Raw genomic sequence first — 16,076 nt, forward strand, 5'->3', positions numbered from 1 at the left:
AAAAAGGGGGTGTCATGAGTGGGATGACAGTTCTTGACAGAAAATAATATAAGACTGTGGTCAGAGAGCGGAAACATAAGTTTTCACATTTTAATAAGATGTTTAGCACAGGAACTACAAAAAGACTATTCTTCTGTAAAGTTAATTTTTCATAGACTTTTACACTACCGTAATACCATAAATTGGACAATGTGCTCAAAAATAATTGTACACAAAACAATTGACACACTTCTATAAACATCTTGTATAATTCATGTGCATTATTTATACCTTATAAGAGTAAACATATTGGAAATGCGAGATAACCAATATGATTAAATATAACTTTAAAGCTACAAAAATACAGTGTTTAGAGAATTAAAGCAAGAAGATAATGACTAGGCATTTTAAACTGTATAACATATAAGGAGAAAAATAAATTGTGCAAAATAAGGAATAAACAAAGGCCCCAAAGATTGAGACAAAATGATTCACTGCCAAAGAAAGTGAGAATAATAAAAAAATATCTCCTAGTTACATAAACAGCAAGAGATTAAAAATGATAGCGTTGGACCTCTTAAAAATAATCTTAGTGAAATGATGGAAATGGATAAGGGAGAAACAAATCTAAAAAATAGGTTGTTCTCTACATTTTCTGCTCAGGAAAATCTAATGACCGATTACATTTTTATTTCGGAAAATGATAAATTACTCTTTAAATATCACTTATTTAACCCATCAGTAAGATGGAACCACCTCAAAGACACTAAAATAGATAAATCACTTGGTATACATGGCATACACCCCCAAGTATTGCAGTAATTAAGTACCATAATAGACAGACCATTATTTGTTATATTTAATGACTTCATAGACACAAGGTCTGTGTCACGGGACCAGCGTATATCAAATGTGGTGCCAGTATTCAAAAATATGCAACAGATTGAAAAATTCAAGCTTAGAAGTGTGTGTCCTGAACCTATAAAATGTCACATTGACTAGGAGTAAATTAAAAGCTCCATATTATTAGTAGTAAAGTAGCTAAACTAGATATTTTAGCAAGTAGCATAATCGTGATACAATTCCTGAATTCCAATACTCAAAAAGGGATCAAGAACGGATGATGGAAACTATAAGATGATAAGACTGAAATCAATTGTGAACAAAATCTTTGACGTTTTCTGACTGATGTTAAATTATGGTCTCTCAAAAAAAACCTCATATGCTTGCATAAATATAAATTTATGAGGGATTGGTCCAGTCAAACTAATTTAAGCATCTTCTGTGAATTTCCAGACATAACCTGAGTAAGGTAGTGGATATTGTTTATCGGGTTCTTTAAAAAAACATTCAATATGGTATTTGTACATAAAATGAGAAGAATGGGGCTAGAAGAAAATATGTGTAAATTGTGTAATTAACTTGCTCAATAATAGGAATGAGGTGTTGTTAACGGTACACACTAGGATGCAGGCATAATTAACAACTAGATACCACAGGGATCGGTATTGGGTCCTTGTCTTTTTTATTATTTTTATTGATAACCTTGATAAATGTAAGGTCATGCATAAAGAAAGAGAAAGAAAAGCGCTACATTAGGTACAAAAGAGTAAAACATTAGGTAAAACTATCACTGAAAATGACTTGATCTGTGCTCAACAACTACTGCTAAGGCAAATAAAAACATGAGCTGCGTGAAGAGTGGTTTAGGGGCTCATGAAAAGGACATAGTTTTGAAGGTGAACAAGTCCGTAGTCAGGCTCCAATTTGAATACAGAGAACAGTTTGGGCACTGATGTATAAAGACATTGTTAAATGGGAGCAGGTGCAGAAAAGAGTGAACAAGTTTGTTAAGATGAACTGTAATACCAAGACAGATTATCAAAATTTTTGTTTTTTTTAGTTTGTAAAAACAAAGGCATAGGGCGATCTTATTATAATGTACAAAAAAAGAAATGGACAGTAAATAAATCTTTATAATGATAATTTTCCAGCTAGGCCTTCAGCAAAGACAAGATACTTTGCTTCACATATAGGCGAAAAAAGAATTTAATCATAATCATAAATACAGATTCTTTACAGTGAGAGCAGTGAATCTATGGAACTCACTGCCACAAGATGTTGTAATGGTTGACTTACTAAACAACTTCATTGTACCTTTTTTTCAAAGTAATAGTAAAAGTTGTTGGTGCCAGATTTGGGGAGAAGGGAAATAATTTGATATCGTATGTGGAATTGGTAAGACATTTTTCAAATAATACGGGGAAATTAACATCTAAATGATGGAGTTTTTGGCTTACCTTGGATAAGCAGAGAAATTCCTGCCTCCAAACATACAGGAGCATTGAATAAATCTTATTTTGTATGTGTTGTCATATAGACATTTATGTACTGTATTTTATCCTTAGTTTTTTTTACCAGTTTTTTCAAACATATACAGATTTTAACAACTAAAAGTCCAACAATATGTTTTTCTTTAAACCAAAAACTATCTGATGTTCCATTACAATAATAAAAATATTTTGGTCTTACCTTATAAGAAGAGTTTAATAAGACAGCTTGTGGATTGACTTGCTCTTCATTACTTGGAGTCTGAGAGTTATTTGGAGTAAAAACTATCAAGTCACTTTTTGGTCTAAATGAATTGGAACTGATGTTATACTGCGTGTGTTGGGAATACATCCAGCTTCCTCCAGTGTTGGAGCAGATTCTGTAGTTTTCTTTTAGCTCATTGACCTCATCTCGGTATTTTTGCCATCTTAACACAGTGAACACAATCAGAGTAATAAGAAAAATACTTGAAATTACGCAAATTGCAACAACCAAGTAAACATTTGCATCAGAAAATTCATCACCATTCCCCTTGGTCTCTTGATTATCAAACTTCAATTCTTCTCCAGACTCCACCACAGATATGACAATTTGTGTCTCTGACGTCATGACTGGTTCACCATGATCCTGAGCTACTACATGCAATCTGTACTCATCATTGTCTGAATCTGTAAATGACCGTTTTAAAGTAATTTCTCCAGTTTGATGTGCAATGGTAAATGGAGATTTTCCAGATCCTCCAAGATCCTTCAACTTGTAAACTGTCCAAGCGTTGTATCCAGAATCCAGATCTACGGCCTTCACTTTAGTTATCAGGTGTCCAGGTTCGGCTGACTTTGAAGCTTTGATTGTTATTTCAGAGTGAAGTGGGGTGAATGTAGGAGCATTATCATTAATATCCTCAATGAATATGTTTAGAGTAAGGTTGGAGCTGAGGGCTTGTAGACCAGCGTCAGTGGCTTTTATGTGACACTGGAAATATGAAATTTGTTCATGGTCAAATGATACCAAAGCAAAAACCTTCCCGTTCTCTGGATTAATGGAAATGTAGGAAGAAATAGGAATTCCATCAATTATGCGCTCCCTAATTGAGTAAGTAATAAATGAATTCTGCCCAATATCTGGGTCAGAGGCTGATGCTGTATATATATGAGACCCAGGTGGGTTGTTCTCTTTAATGAATATTGTGTCTATTGATTGGGCAAATCTTGGAGCGTTATCGTTGGCATCACTTATATCAATCTTCAGAGTTTTTGAGGTAGACAGCGATGGAGAACCTTCATCTCTTGCAGTAATTATAACTTCATATTCATCTTTCACTTCTCGATCCAACGGTCCATTCACGGTCAAAGAAAAATCACTCTTGAAAGCTGGATTTACCTTAAATGGTGAAGGCTCAGAAATGTAGCAGTGGACTTTTCCATTTGATCCTGAATCTCTATCATGGACACTGATGATGGCAACTGTTGTCCCCTGAGGAGAATTTTCAGGAACAGGAACTGATAATGAGGTCACTGTCATCTCAGGAGGGTTGTCATTGACATCTACAACAGCCACCAGAACTTTGCAATGTCCAACATATTGAACATCTCCATTGTCAATAGCTTCAACCTGGATTTCATATATTTTTTTTGTTTCAAAATCCAACTTGCCTTTCACTCTTATTTCTCCTGTGTATTTGTCTAACATGAATGCTTCTTTTGCCTCTCCTGACACCATATGGCTAAAATAATATATTATTTCTCCATTTTTCCCAACATCCAGATCAGTAGCATTCAGCTTAAACACTAAGGTTCCTTCTACAGCATTTTCATTGACACTGCATTGGTAAAATGGCTGATCAAACACAGGAGCATTATCATTAAAGTCTTCCACAGTAACAACAATACGTGTGGTGCCACTTAGCCTTGGTTTGCCTCCATCATAAGCTGTAAGGGAGAGATTGTGAACAGACTGCTTTTCTCTGTCTAAATTTTTTTTCAGCACAAGCTCTAATGATTTGATTTCATTAATATATTTTTGGAAATCCAAAGCAAAATAATCACTTGCACTGAGCTCATAGTTGGTGATAGAATTTGTTCCAAGGTCTGGATCTGAAGCTATCTTTAATGGGAAACGAGATCCTGCAGGTTTTACTTCTGATATGACAAGATTAGTCACACTAGAGGAGAATACCGGACTATTGTCATTGATATCCTCTATTTCTACATCTACACGATACATCTGCACAGGCTTATCTACAATAACCTGCAGAGGAATTATACAGAAGGGTGTATCTGGACACAGCACTTCTCTGTCTATTGTCTCTTTAACAAACAGGATTCCATTCTGCAGATTAACCTGGAAATATTCCTTCTCATCTCTAGAGACAATATGTAACATTCTGGAATTAATCTCACCTATATCCAGTCCAAGGTCCTGAGCAATTCTCCCGACAAAGGTGCCATGCTTGGATTCCTCAGGGATGATATAATGCAGCTGACTCAGGACCACATCCCACGATATTTGTAACAAAAAGAAATGGACCAACGTTCTCCGTGCCTGATAATCCTGTCTCTGATTCAGCATTTCTTAAAATCAGAGATGGTAGAGGTGATTGTCAGTCCTTTAGTTAAGTCACTCACTCCGATAAAAGAATGAAGAAATAGAATAAAATGATCTGTCATGGCCGGAATCCCTGCAGCAAGAATTTCATTCAAAGATGGAGAAATGCATTTCCTCTTTCCTTCCTGCTATTAGTTGGTGAGGAGTGCCATCTAGTGCACTATATTCAGGTTGCATATCAGGTATGTCTGTATTTTTTCTTGTTTGACAGTAATTTCTAAATATTTTTTACATTTAATGCTCTCAATCTAATTGCATGAAATAACATAATAAAGTAATTGCATTATATAAAATATTAACTGGAATTTCACATTCTGTGATTTGCAATCGCCTTGTCTTGCTTATCCAACACAAGTAATATTGGTTTTAGTATTTATATAAATTAATATGCACTTGAATGTTCTATATCAAATTACTTTTTCAAATATAAATAACATTTCTTACATGTTTACTATTTTCTCAAGTACCGGAAAACATATTTAAACTAAGTGATTGTAGATAATAATATAAAAACAAAAAAAGGATACCAGGTATTTCCTACCTATTTTGAAGTCATATTGTAATCCATTATTGTTCTATACTAGTACTATAAGTCACCATGGAATTCAAACATGTTTTAAAAATTTAAATTTTGAAAAAAGTCTTTCATTTTTTAAGAGAATAAAAATTATACTTTCATGCATTTCTGCTGTGGAATGGATAAACTTATAAAATCATTTTGTGAAAACTAAGATCTAACTTTGTCATAAATGTAGTTTTTCTTTTTAATCTTCCATTATCTTGATTTTTACAATATATAATTTTTTAGATACTGAAAGCTAGATGGCATTTTCTAAATGTGACCTTTCCATTGCTTAATCAAGTAAAAAGAATGCTTTCTCAAAGGGCATCTGCCAACACAGAATGACTGTTAAAATGAAGTACAAGCTCTCAGTGAACCTGGAGTGGCCAAACATTTAAGTGCACTTTGCCAGTTACTTGTTTTACCTTTAGCTCACCTTTATAAAGCCAGAGCTGTCCATCACAGGAGAGAAGGGTGAAGATAGAAGGAAAACAAGAAAATGGGAAAGTACTCTTAAATGTTTGGCCATTTGGTGTGAACAGTTGCTCTATGCTGAAAAACTCCAGAGAAAAAACTAGGTATCATCACAAACAACATATAAGATTCAAATGACAAATTGTCACCAGATTTTTCTTAAGTTTCGTAGACATAATTATTATTCAGTTTTTATTAAGTTTACTTATTCAGAATATAATTTGTGCCAAAACATATAATCCCAAATACTATGTATCTACCCTAAAGCTCATGTGCCTGTAACTCCTTTTTGGCATCGGGTGTAATAGTACGCCAATATTGGACTCACTTCCTTTGATGTGGGCCCCGGCGCTGAGGCCACATCTTTCTGGCATATGTCAGCTGTTTTGAACAGCTGACATGTGCCTCCAATAGCCACGGGTGGAATTATGATCCAGCCCCGGCAGTTAATGAGTTAAATGCCGCTGTGAATCTCTGATAGCAGCATTTAAATCACGCTTCCGGCAAGGACGCTGGAAATCTTGCCCGTCGGATACCCCGTCATGTGATCGTGGGTCACTGATTCATTGGCATGAAAACCAGAGGTCTGCAGCAGACCTCCATGGTTGTCACTGCTTAATTGCTATGAATGCCGCCCGCTGCTAACTTTGGAATTTTTTCATCGCTTAAATAAAAAAGAAATGTTTGGTGTCTATGAACTTATAATGACCTGGAGAATCGTCGCGGCAGGTCAGTTTTAGCATTTAGTTAATATAGTAAAAAAAAGAAAACAATAGTAGAATTGCACTTTTTTTGCAATTTCACGGAATTTTTTTCCCATTCTCTAGTACACCATATGTTAAAACAATGGTGTCTTTCAAAGTACATCTTGTCCTGCAAAAATCAAGCCCTCAGATTGCCATTTTGACCAAAAAGAAAGAAGGGGAGAAGAAGGGGAGCAAAACATAAAAATGTAACACCAAAAATACCTCTGGTTATTAAGGGATTAAATTGCCTATACAGTAAAAAACATGGCTGCTTGAAAATGCAATCATGCCACAGTTATTTGAATCTGTTTTTTCTAATACTTCCACATCAGATGACATTTAGGCCCAGGTATCAGCTCATGGACATCATAAGGTCAGGACATCGTGGTATCACAACTAGAGATGAGCGGTGTTCGAGTCGAACTGTTCACCAATTTCAAATTCGAGCTGTTTTGGGCGGTGTTCGAGTCGTTCGACGAACCCGAACTATTTGCTTAAAATTCGGCTGTTCGAGTTTCTGTTTGATAACTGTTCATTCACCAAAAGCCTAGCGTGATTTGCACATTAAAACTGCTTATCATTGTTAATAGACTGTTTCAGTGTATAGTGAGCGGGGGGGGGGCGGGGGATAGATCTGTGCTGAAATAACGCTGATCTCCATTTTTTTTTCTTTCCCGCATTTACAGTGGGGCGGTGCAGTCTCTCAGCCTATCAGCAGTGCACACACACACACAGCAATGTGCATGTGATACATACGAGCAAGGGCATGTGTCATTGGCTGTGTATGTCACATGTCCTTGCCCTATAAGAACCAGCTATTTGCCCTGTCACCACCATTTCCTCACTGCTGCTACTTAGGCTTCTTTCACACTAGCGTCGGAATCTCCCCGTCGCAATGCGTCGGGCAGAGATTCCGACGCTAGCATTTAACGCATTGCACAACGGAGGCAGCGGATGCATTTCTCCGGCGCATCCGCTGCCCCATTGTGAGGTGCGGGGAGGTGGGGGCTGAGTTCCGGCCGCGCATGTGTGGTCGGAAAAAGTGGTCCGTCAGGAGCAAAAAACGTTACATGTAGCGTTTTTTGCTCCCGACGGTCCGCCAAAGCACGACGCATCCATCGCACGACGGATGCAACGTGTGGCAATCCGTCGCAATGCGTCGTCAATTCAAGTCTATGGGGAAAAAACGCATCCTGCAAGCACTAGTCATCTGAGTAGCCCGCCTGTGAAGCTAGCTGCACTGCCTGTGTATCTCAATTTTTACTGCATCTAACCCAGTTAATAGTTATGGGCCTAGGAGCAGTGTCTGAACGTCAGCAGAGTAGCCCACCTGTGAAACTAACTATACTGCCTGTGTATCTCTATTTTCACTGCATCTAATCCAGTTAATAGTTTAGGGCCTAGAAGCAGTGTCTGCACGTCAGCACAGTAGCCCGCCTGTGAAGCAAACTATACCGCCTGTGTATCCCAATTTTCACTGCATCTAATCCAGTCAATAGTTTAGGGCCTAGGAGCAGTGTCTGCACGTCAGCAGAGTAGCCCACCCACCCACCGCCTGTTTACCTAAGTACTATTTTTAACGGCATCTGGCCCTGGAAATACTTTTGGGCCTAGTAGAATTTGGTGCTACTCAGCGGCGTACCCCACCCATGAAGCAAGCTACACCGCCTGTTGATCTAATTACTAATTTTTAACTGCATCTAGCCCAGGAAATTGTTTTGTACCTAATAGCATTTTGTACTACTCAGCAGCGTACCCCACCCATGAATCAAGCTACACCGCCTGTTTACCTAAGTACTATTTTTTAACGGCATCTAGCCCAGGAAATCCTTTTTGGCCTAGTAGAATTTGGTGCAACTCAGCAGCATTACTCACCCATGAAGCAAGCTACACCGCCTGTTTACCTAACTACTATTTTGTAACGACATCTAGCCCAGGAAATCCTTTTGGGCCTAGTAGAATTTGGTGGTACTCAGCAGCGTACCCCACCCATGATGCAAGATACACTGCCTGTTGATCTAATTACTAATATTTAACTGCATCTAGCCCAGGAAATCGTTTTGTACCTAATAGCATATTGTGCTGCTCAGCACAGTACTCCACCCATGAAGCAAGCTACACCGCCTGTTTACCTAAGTACTATTTTTTTAACGGCATTTGGCCCAGGAAATCCTTATGGGCCTAGTAGCAATTTCTGCTACTCAGCAGAGTACCCCACCCATGAAGCAAGCTACACCGCCTTCTTTCGCAAACTAATCCCTCGGCTCTGGGGTGTCCACTCTCCCTCCAGCTCTCTCCTTCTCACAGGTGGCCTACCGCATGTTTTCACACTGTGGCGAATCTTTTGGGCTCAGGCATAGGAAGTCGTCGAGGTAATGGATAATATGTGCCGCCTTACAAACATCCATGACAACACATTCGAGGAAGCAACTAAACGCCTCAAATAGTGAGCAGGATATGGAGCACCCCATGGGCAAACAGCGATCTATGTAGTAAGCTCCTTCACAGAAGCAGCCCAATGGGAGGGCACTATTCGGAGGCACAGGTAGTAACCGGAACGCCCCCTCGATGTTTGTTTTGGCCATTAGGGTGCCCCTTAACAACTTCTTGACCCGCCTGATTGCCTCGTCAAAGGAGGTACAGTACATAGTACTGTACTTGGTTCCGTGTCGATGTTGTCGTTTACTGACCTGCCCCTTGGATATGACAAATGGTGGATTAGTCTGAATGTATTGGGTTCATTTTTTGGCACAACTCCCAAGGGGGGTACCACAACGTCTTCTAAGGAAAGTGTTCTGAATGGACCCGCCGTCATTCTACCTAAAGATATTTATTTTTTAATTTTTTTGTCAAGGCGTCTGGGTGTTGGTAGAGTGAGTTTAGATTTTTACTCCAGCCTTTCTTGATTTTAGAAGGGCATGACATGCCTATATCTGTGTCTCCTCCTCCTTTTACTCCTCCACCTCTTTTTTTCGCATGACTATATGTAGTTGTGACCTTTCCATGTGTTTGTTGTGTCTTCTGAGCAGTTTGTTAGCTTTTGGACACCTTTTAAGGTGTTTTCTATGTGTTTTCCATGTATGTGTTTGTGTTTTCCTGCCATTGGTTTCAATGGGGTTCGATGGTGTTCATCGAACGTTCGACGAACATGTCGTCGAACATGTCCCTGTTCGACGAACCGAACCCGAACACTAGGGAGGTGGCTCAACACTAATCACAACATGCACTTTTGCCATTCCATTCCAGCATGAAAATATCTGGGATATAAGCATGCAGCAATGGCAAGAAGAGACACCCATTACTGTATGGGGGTACAGCAAGCAGCAGAGGTAAGAGGTGTGGTGAGTATGATTTTTTTTATCTACATCTTACAATTATATTCTGAGGTTTGGGAAGACCAAATAACGTAATAAACGACAATCAATTGGTGGAGATGAAAAAATGTACTAATCAAATTTCCAGGTAAAATCCATATGACTTGGAGAAGTTCAACCTTTTCAGCTGCGCTCCTCTTTACTGCTAACAATTTTCACACTCCTGCTCAGTACTGTAGATTTCGTTTACAAAGGCTGCTTTTCATGAAAGAATTGTAACTGTGTGTACACTTATATCATCCTCTACTTGCATTTGAATATTCTTATAGTAAATGTTTAGCTGACTTTCCACCTACAGTATAGCTGAAAAACATACTTCGTTATAGTTGTCTGGCATAGTAATGACACATTTGAAAATATATTTTATCAATTTGAAATTCAACACGGCCAGATTATTTATATTCTTTATCCTATATGTTCTGTGAAAATATAAAGATTACTGTTGAAACAATTAGTAGCTTAAATTCAAAATATAGGTATGTTTACATTCATTGTTGGCAAACTATTTTGCCCATTTTTCATCATATTTTAATTAATAACTTAATGTGGTTCTAAAAAAAAGTCCTATGATGCATGAAAATATATTTAATAATGTTACTTTCTTTTTATCATTTTTGACCAAATAAACATTTACATACTCCATGACTTAAACATTTTTATGTTGAAACTTATTTATGCATCTAAAGACCAAAAAGAGAGAGAGCGGCACAGCTCTGAAAGATAGAGAAAACCGGTGACAAACCAACGAGGTGTGTAGCAGTCTAAGAAATGAACCAGGAGGTGCAATCTGCAGAAAAATAGTCCATGACAATCCAGAAAAAAAAGAAGAAAGCAGATGCACTCACCAGATGCAGTTACAAAGCGTCCTTTATTTCAGTGCCAGCCGGCACATAATTCACGGCACGGGGGAGAGGGAAGTGGACAGGGAGAGTGCGACAGGTAAGACGACGGCCGTTTCGCGCTGCCTGAGAGCGCTTCTACGGGTCCATCGGGAACTTAAATTTGTTCTTCATATTACGTACATATATAATTACAGATTTTGTACATATTGATAATCTAAAAAGTTTATGCTTGATTGATTTTTTTTAAATGTTTACATTTTGAAAATTCATTTTTTCACAAGCCTTTTTTTCTTCAAGTGAAAGAGACATTTTAAAACATGTTTCTTTCATCAGATTTCTTTGGAATAATATGAAATAAGATGTGTATTTTTTTTTACTATGATTTAGAATTTCTACCAGTTGTTTCACTGTATCTTCCATTAGAATTAGGAAAGGCTATACTTGGAATTATTTGTCTTTTATTAGTAACCTGTTTTCTATTTATTACTGCAATTTAGCCTTTCCCACATTCTGATCATGGAATGTTCTAACTGCATTCTAATATGGTACATCTATTAACATAGTTAGTAAGTAAGGCCGAAAAAAGACATTTGTCCATCCAGTTCAGCCTATATTCCATCATAATAAATCCCCAGATCTATGTCCTTCTACAGAACCTAATAATTGTATGATACAATATTGTTCTGCTCCAGGAAGACATCCAGGCGTCTCTTGAACCCCTCGACTGAGTTCGCCATCACCACCTTCTCAGGCAAGCAATTCCAGATTCTCACTGCCCTAACAGTAAAGAATCCTCTTCTATGTTGGTGGAAAAACCTTCTCTCCTCCAGACGCAAAGAATGCCCACTTGTGCCCGTCACCTTCCTTGGTATAAACAGATCCTCAGAGAGATATTTGTATTGTCCCCTTATATACTTATACATGGTTATTAGATCGCCCCTCAGTCGTCTTTTTTCTAGACTAAATAATCCTAATTTCGCTAATCTATCTGGGTATTGTAGTTCTCCCATCCCCTTTATTAATTTTGTTGCCCTCCTTTGTACTCTCTCTAGTTCCATTATATCCTTCCTGAGCACCGGTGCCCAAAACTGGACACAGTACTCCATGTGCGGTCTAACTAGGGATTTGTACAGAGGCAGTATAATGCTCTAATCATGTGTATCCAGACCTCTTTTAATGCACCCCATGATCCTGTTTGCCTTGGCAGCTGCTGCCTGGCACTGGCTGCTCCAGGTAAGTTTATCATTAACTAGGATCCCCAAGTCCTTCTCCCTGTCAGATTTACCCAGTGGTTTCCCGTTCAGTGTGTAATGGTGATATTGATTCCTTCTTCCCATGTGTATAACCTTACATTTAGCATTGTTAAACCTCATCTGCCACCTTTCTGCCCAAGTTTCCAACTTATCCAGATCCATCTGTAGCTGAATACTATCTTCTCTTGTATTAACTGCTTTACATAGTTTTGTATCATCTGCAAATATCGATATTTTACTGTGTAAACCTTCTACCAGATCATTAATGAATATGTTGAAGAGAACAGATCCCAAAATGACCCCTGCGGTACCCCACTTTTCACAGCGACCCAGTTAGAGACTATACCATTTATAACCACCCTCTGCTTTCTATCACTAAGCCAGTTACTAACCCATTTACACACATTTTCCCCCAGACCAAGCATTCTCATTTTGTGTACCAACCTCTTGTGCGGCACGGTATCAAACGCTTTGGAAAAATCGAGATATACCACGTCCAATGACTCACCGTTGTCCAGCCTATAGCTTACCTCTTCATAAAAACTGATTAGATTGGTTTGACAGGAGTGATTTCTCATAAACCCATGCTGATATGGAGTTAAACAGTTATTCTCATTGAGATAATCCAGAATAACATCCCTCAGAAACCCTTCAAATATTTTACCAACAATATAGGTTAGAGTTACTGGCCTATAATTTCCAGGTTCACTTTTAGAGCCCTTTTAGAATATTGGCACCACATTTGCTATGCGTCAGTCCTGCGGAACAGACCCCGTCGCTATAGAGTCCCTAAAAATAAGAAATAATGGTTTATCTATTACATTACTTAGTTCTCTTAGTACTCGTGGGTGTATGCCATCTGGACCCGGAGATTTATCTCATTATTCATATTGTATTGCATGTATTGTATCAGATAGTAACATATTTTCTTCTCGATGATTGGTATGTTAAACAACAGCTTTCAATAAAAACATTTAATGGATCTAACAGAACTGTTTTCTCATATTGAAAAGTTTATTAGCTCAGCTCTCAGCAATTTACAGGTGCTTCCCACAAACTTAGAATATCATGAACAAGTTAATTCATTTCAGTTTGTCAATACAAATATATATCATATATTATATAGAGTTATTATAAACAGAGTGATCTATTTCAAGTGTTTAATTCTGTTAACGTTGATGATTATGGCTTACAGCCAATGAAAACCGCTGCACAGGGGGAATCTCGAACCATCTCTGCTGCGGTCTCTCATTCTTCTCCAGTCACAGTGGAGCCTGCTCAGCAGAGAAGTCGGTCCCAGGGTCTGGCTCAAGCTGATACTGTGCGGCTGGTTACTGCTGTCCTTCCAGGCTCAACCATTGTAACCAGTACAGATCAGCGGTGAGCAGGCGTCCCTGGGACTAAGTCCTGCTTTTCTTCTTCTGAGCATGCCCAAGGGACGACCTCTCATTGGAGGTCGGGGGTCACATGCTCAAATCCTGTAGCAGCTCCTATTGGACCACTAGAAAGGTCCCGGAGAGCTTCCTCTATAAAAGGTTTGCATGGCCACACTGCCATGCGCTAGTAAAAACTTACTAATGTGTGTGTGGATGTATGCCTGTCAATGGAAGAAAGCTCTGAATCATTCCCATCCCTAGAGTTGTTGACTGTTCAGCGAATGATGGAGTAATCTAGCGCCAGACAGTGCTATCCAAGCACAAGAGCACGATCTTTACAGCATCTATCCAGCAGCAACCACCAGTGCGCTTTCCTGGCCCTAGACAGGGTGGTCAGTGGCACCCGCCAGTGCGGTGCTGTACGCACTCTCATGCGGTAAATATTAGTTTTCCCCTGGCACCGCGGTTGTGGCACTGAGCACTAGTGGTCTAGAGGGACTTTTCCACCTTTCCTTGGGGCAGAGTTCTGTGACCTCGCTCTAGTGCTCTCGTCTCCCTTTTCATACCGGGTGAAGCTAACCCATGTGTGAACACGTTATACTGCCATATTGTGTCTGCCATTACTTAGCAGCAGGTTCTATCTCTGCACGGTGGACCCCGGGCTGTGAACGCACCTCTTATCACTCATATTATTTGGGTGACAAACTGCTGAGATATCATACAATAATGAAAATTTTAAATCCAAAAATCCATTTGAATAGAACCACTACCAAGTGTATGCACTAAATCTCCATTAATTTTAATCATCAACATTAACAGAATTAAACACTTGAAATATATCACTCTGTTTGTAATGACTCTATAATATATGAGTTTAACTTTTTGTATTGAAGAACTGAAATAAATTAACTTTTTGATAATATTCCAATTTTGTGAGAAGCAACTGTATATAGGTTCTATAGAAAATTAATAGAGTTTTAGTGCATACACTTGGTAATGGTTCTATTCAAATTGATTTTTGGATTAAAAATTTTCATTATTGGATGATATCTCAGCAGTTTGTCACCTAGGCATCCAATTTTGGTACTTAACTCCTTTAAGAATATATTAGAGAGAAATAAGAGTAATAGAGTAAGAAATTATAGATGCCTGTCTAAGAATAGAGTACTTATTTTGAGGTTGACAATTTGACCTATACATGCCTTCTATGATCTAAAAAACATTGTTCTGGTCTAATTTAAATGCATATTCTCAATTCTGTTTCCATTACGGTGTCTGTTTTAATAAGCAGTATTGGTTATGCCTCCATTAGATAATTTCCATTATTTTCATCACTGTTTAAAGATGATTGGCATAAACTATGCTTCTTTTCTATTAAGAATAAAAGCAGAAAACTTTATGTTCAGTTTATAAGTTAATGGATTTATCAATACTTGTTACAGGAAAGATATATATCTTTGTACCGTGTTAGCCAGTAGATAAAAAATATTTAGATATGAGAGTCCTCAGTGGTTGATAACTTTTAATGGCTAACTGAAAAGATGGTAACAAATTGCAAGCTTTCGGGACTATGCAGGTCTCTTCATCAGGCAAAGACTTATTCAAAATCTGAAGAATCACATATTTATGCACAACACAGCACAGAGAGAAAGAGGGGAATAGATAAGACAAGTGACGTGAAGCAAAATTATCATGTGAGAGGAATAGACATAGATATTGGAACAGTTCATAGATAAGGAACAGCCACCAGAATATCAAGGTATTACCTGCTACATTACAAAGCTAAAGAAGAAAATAATTGGGTGCCTCTAGTAGTCACCTACAATCCAAATCTGGAGGTGCTAAGGGGAGCTGCATGGAAATTACAACCTTTACTGCAAAAAGATGCCCAATTACAATCCATTTTTCCAGACCCCCCCCCGCCCCCACTGTGTATTAGGCAGTCCCCAAATTTAAGAAGCATCATTGTCAGAATCTCTCTGTCCTCTCAAATAGCTGCAGGAACCTTTCCCTGCAACCAGAAAAAATGTAAAACCTGTCCATTTATAATGACCATGGACAAGATAAAGATCCCCAACTCACATCAGGACTACAAGATCCCAGGTACTTTCATTTCATTTTTGCACCCCCGGTCATAGCATCATGGACAGAATGAGTATAAACTCATGACGACCTTTGACACACTCAATGCAGGGATGAATGTGTCGCATGGATTTGTATTTTTAATCAATTAAGGAATTTGCTCTTCAGACCTTCTGGGGTCATCACAACACAGAACTAGACCCAATCAGAGGACCATAAAACATTAGGACTTTCTTATCTATGAACTGTTCCAATATCTATGTCTATCCCTCTCACATGATAATTTTGCCTCACGTCACTTGTCTTATCTATTGCCTTCTTTCTCTCTGTGCTGTGTTGTGTACAAGTATGTGATTCTTCAGATTTTGCATTAGTCTTTTCTTGATGAAAAGACCTGCGTATTCTTGAAAGCTTGCAATTTGTTACCATCTTTTCAGTTAGCCATTAAAAGGT

At 38.4% G+C, this 16,076-nt stretch overlaps 1 protein-coding gene across 7 annotated transcripts in view; it reads right to left on the reverse strand.

Moving 5' to 3' along the window:
* The window catches only part of LOC138675465 (protocadherin alpha-C2-like), a 502,001-nt gene that overhangs the window by 380,863 nt on the left and 105,062 nt on the right, over window positions 1–16,076 (reverse strand). The window contains exons 1-2 of one of the 7 annotated variants that reach the window (XM_069763751.1): window positions 4,651–4,968; window positions 2,512–4,557 (exon numbers count right to left, since the gene is read on the reverse strand). The exons of 5 other annotated variants lie outside the window; for them this stretch is intronic. In XM_069763751.1, coding sequence (XP_069619852.1) covers window positions 2,512–4,557; window positions 4,651–4,878 — 2,274 coding nt within the window. In that variant the 5' untranslated portion in view covers window positions 4,879–4,968. Of the gene's footprint in view, window positions 1–2,511; window positions 4,969–16,076 lie in introns of those variants that run through there. One more of the 7 variants, XM_069763743.1, reaches the window with a different exon arrangement.

The sequence above is a fragment of the Ranitomeya imitator genome, chromosome 4 (genome assembly GCF_032444005.1).
Source record: "Ranitomeya imitator isolate aRanImi1 chromosome 4, aRanImi1.pri, whole genome shotgun sequence".
Classification (NCBI taxonomy): Eukaryota; Metazoa; Chordata; class Amphibia; order Anura; family Dendrobatidae; genus Ranitomeya; species Ranitomeya imitator.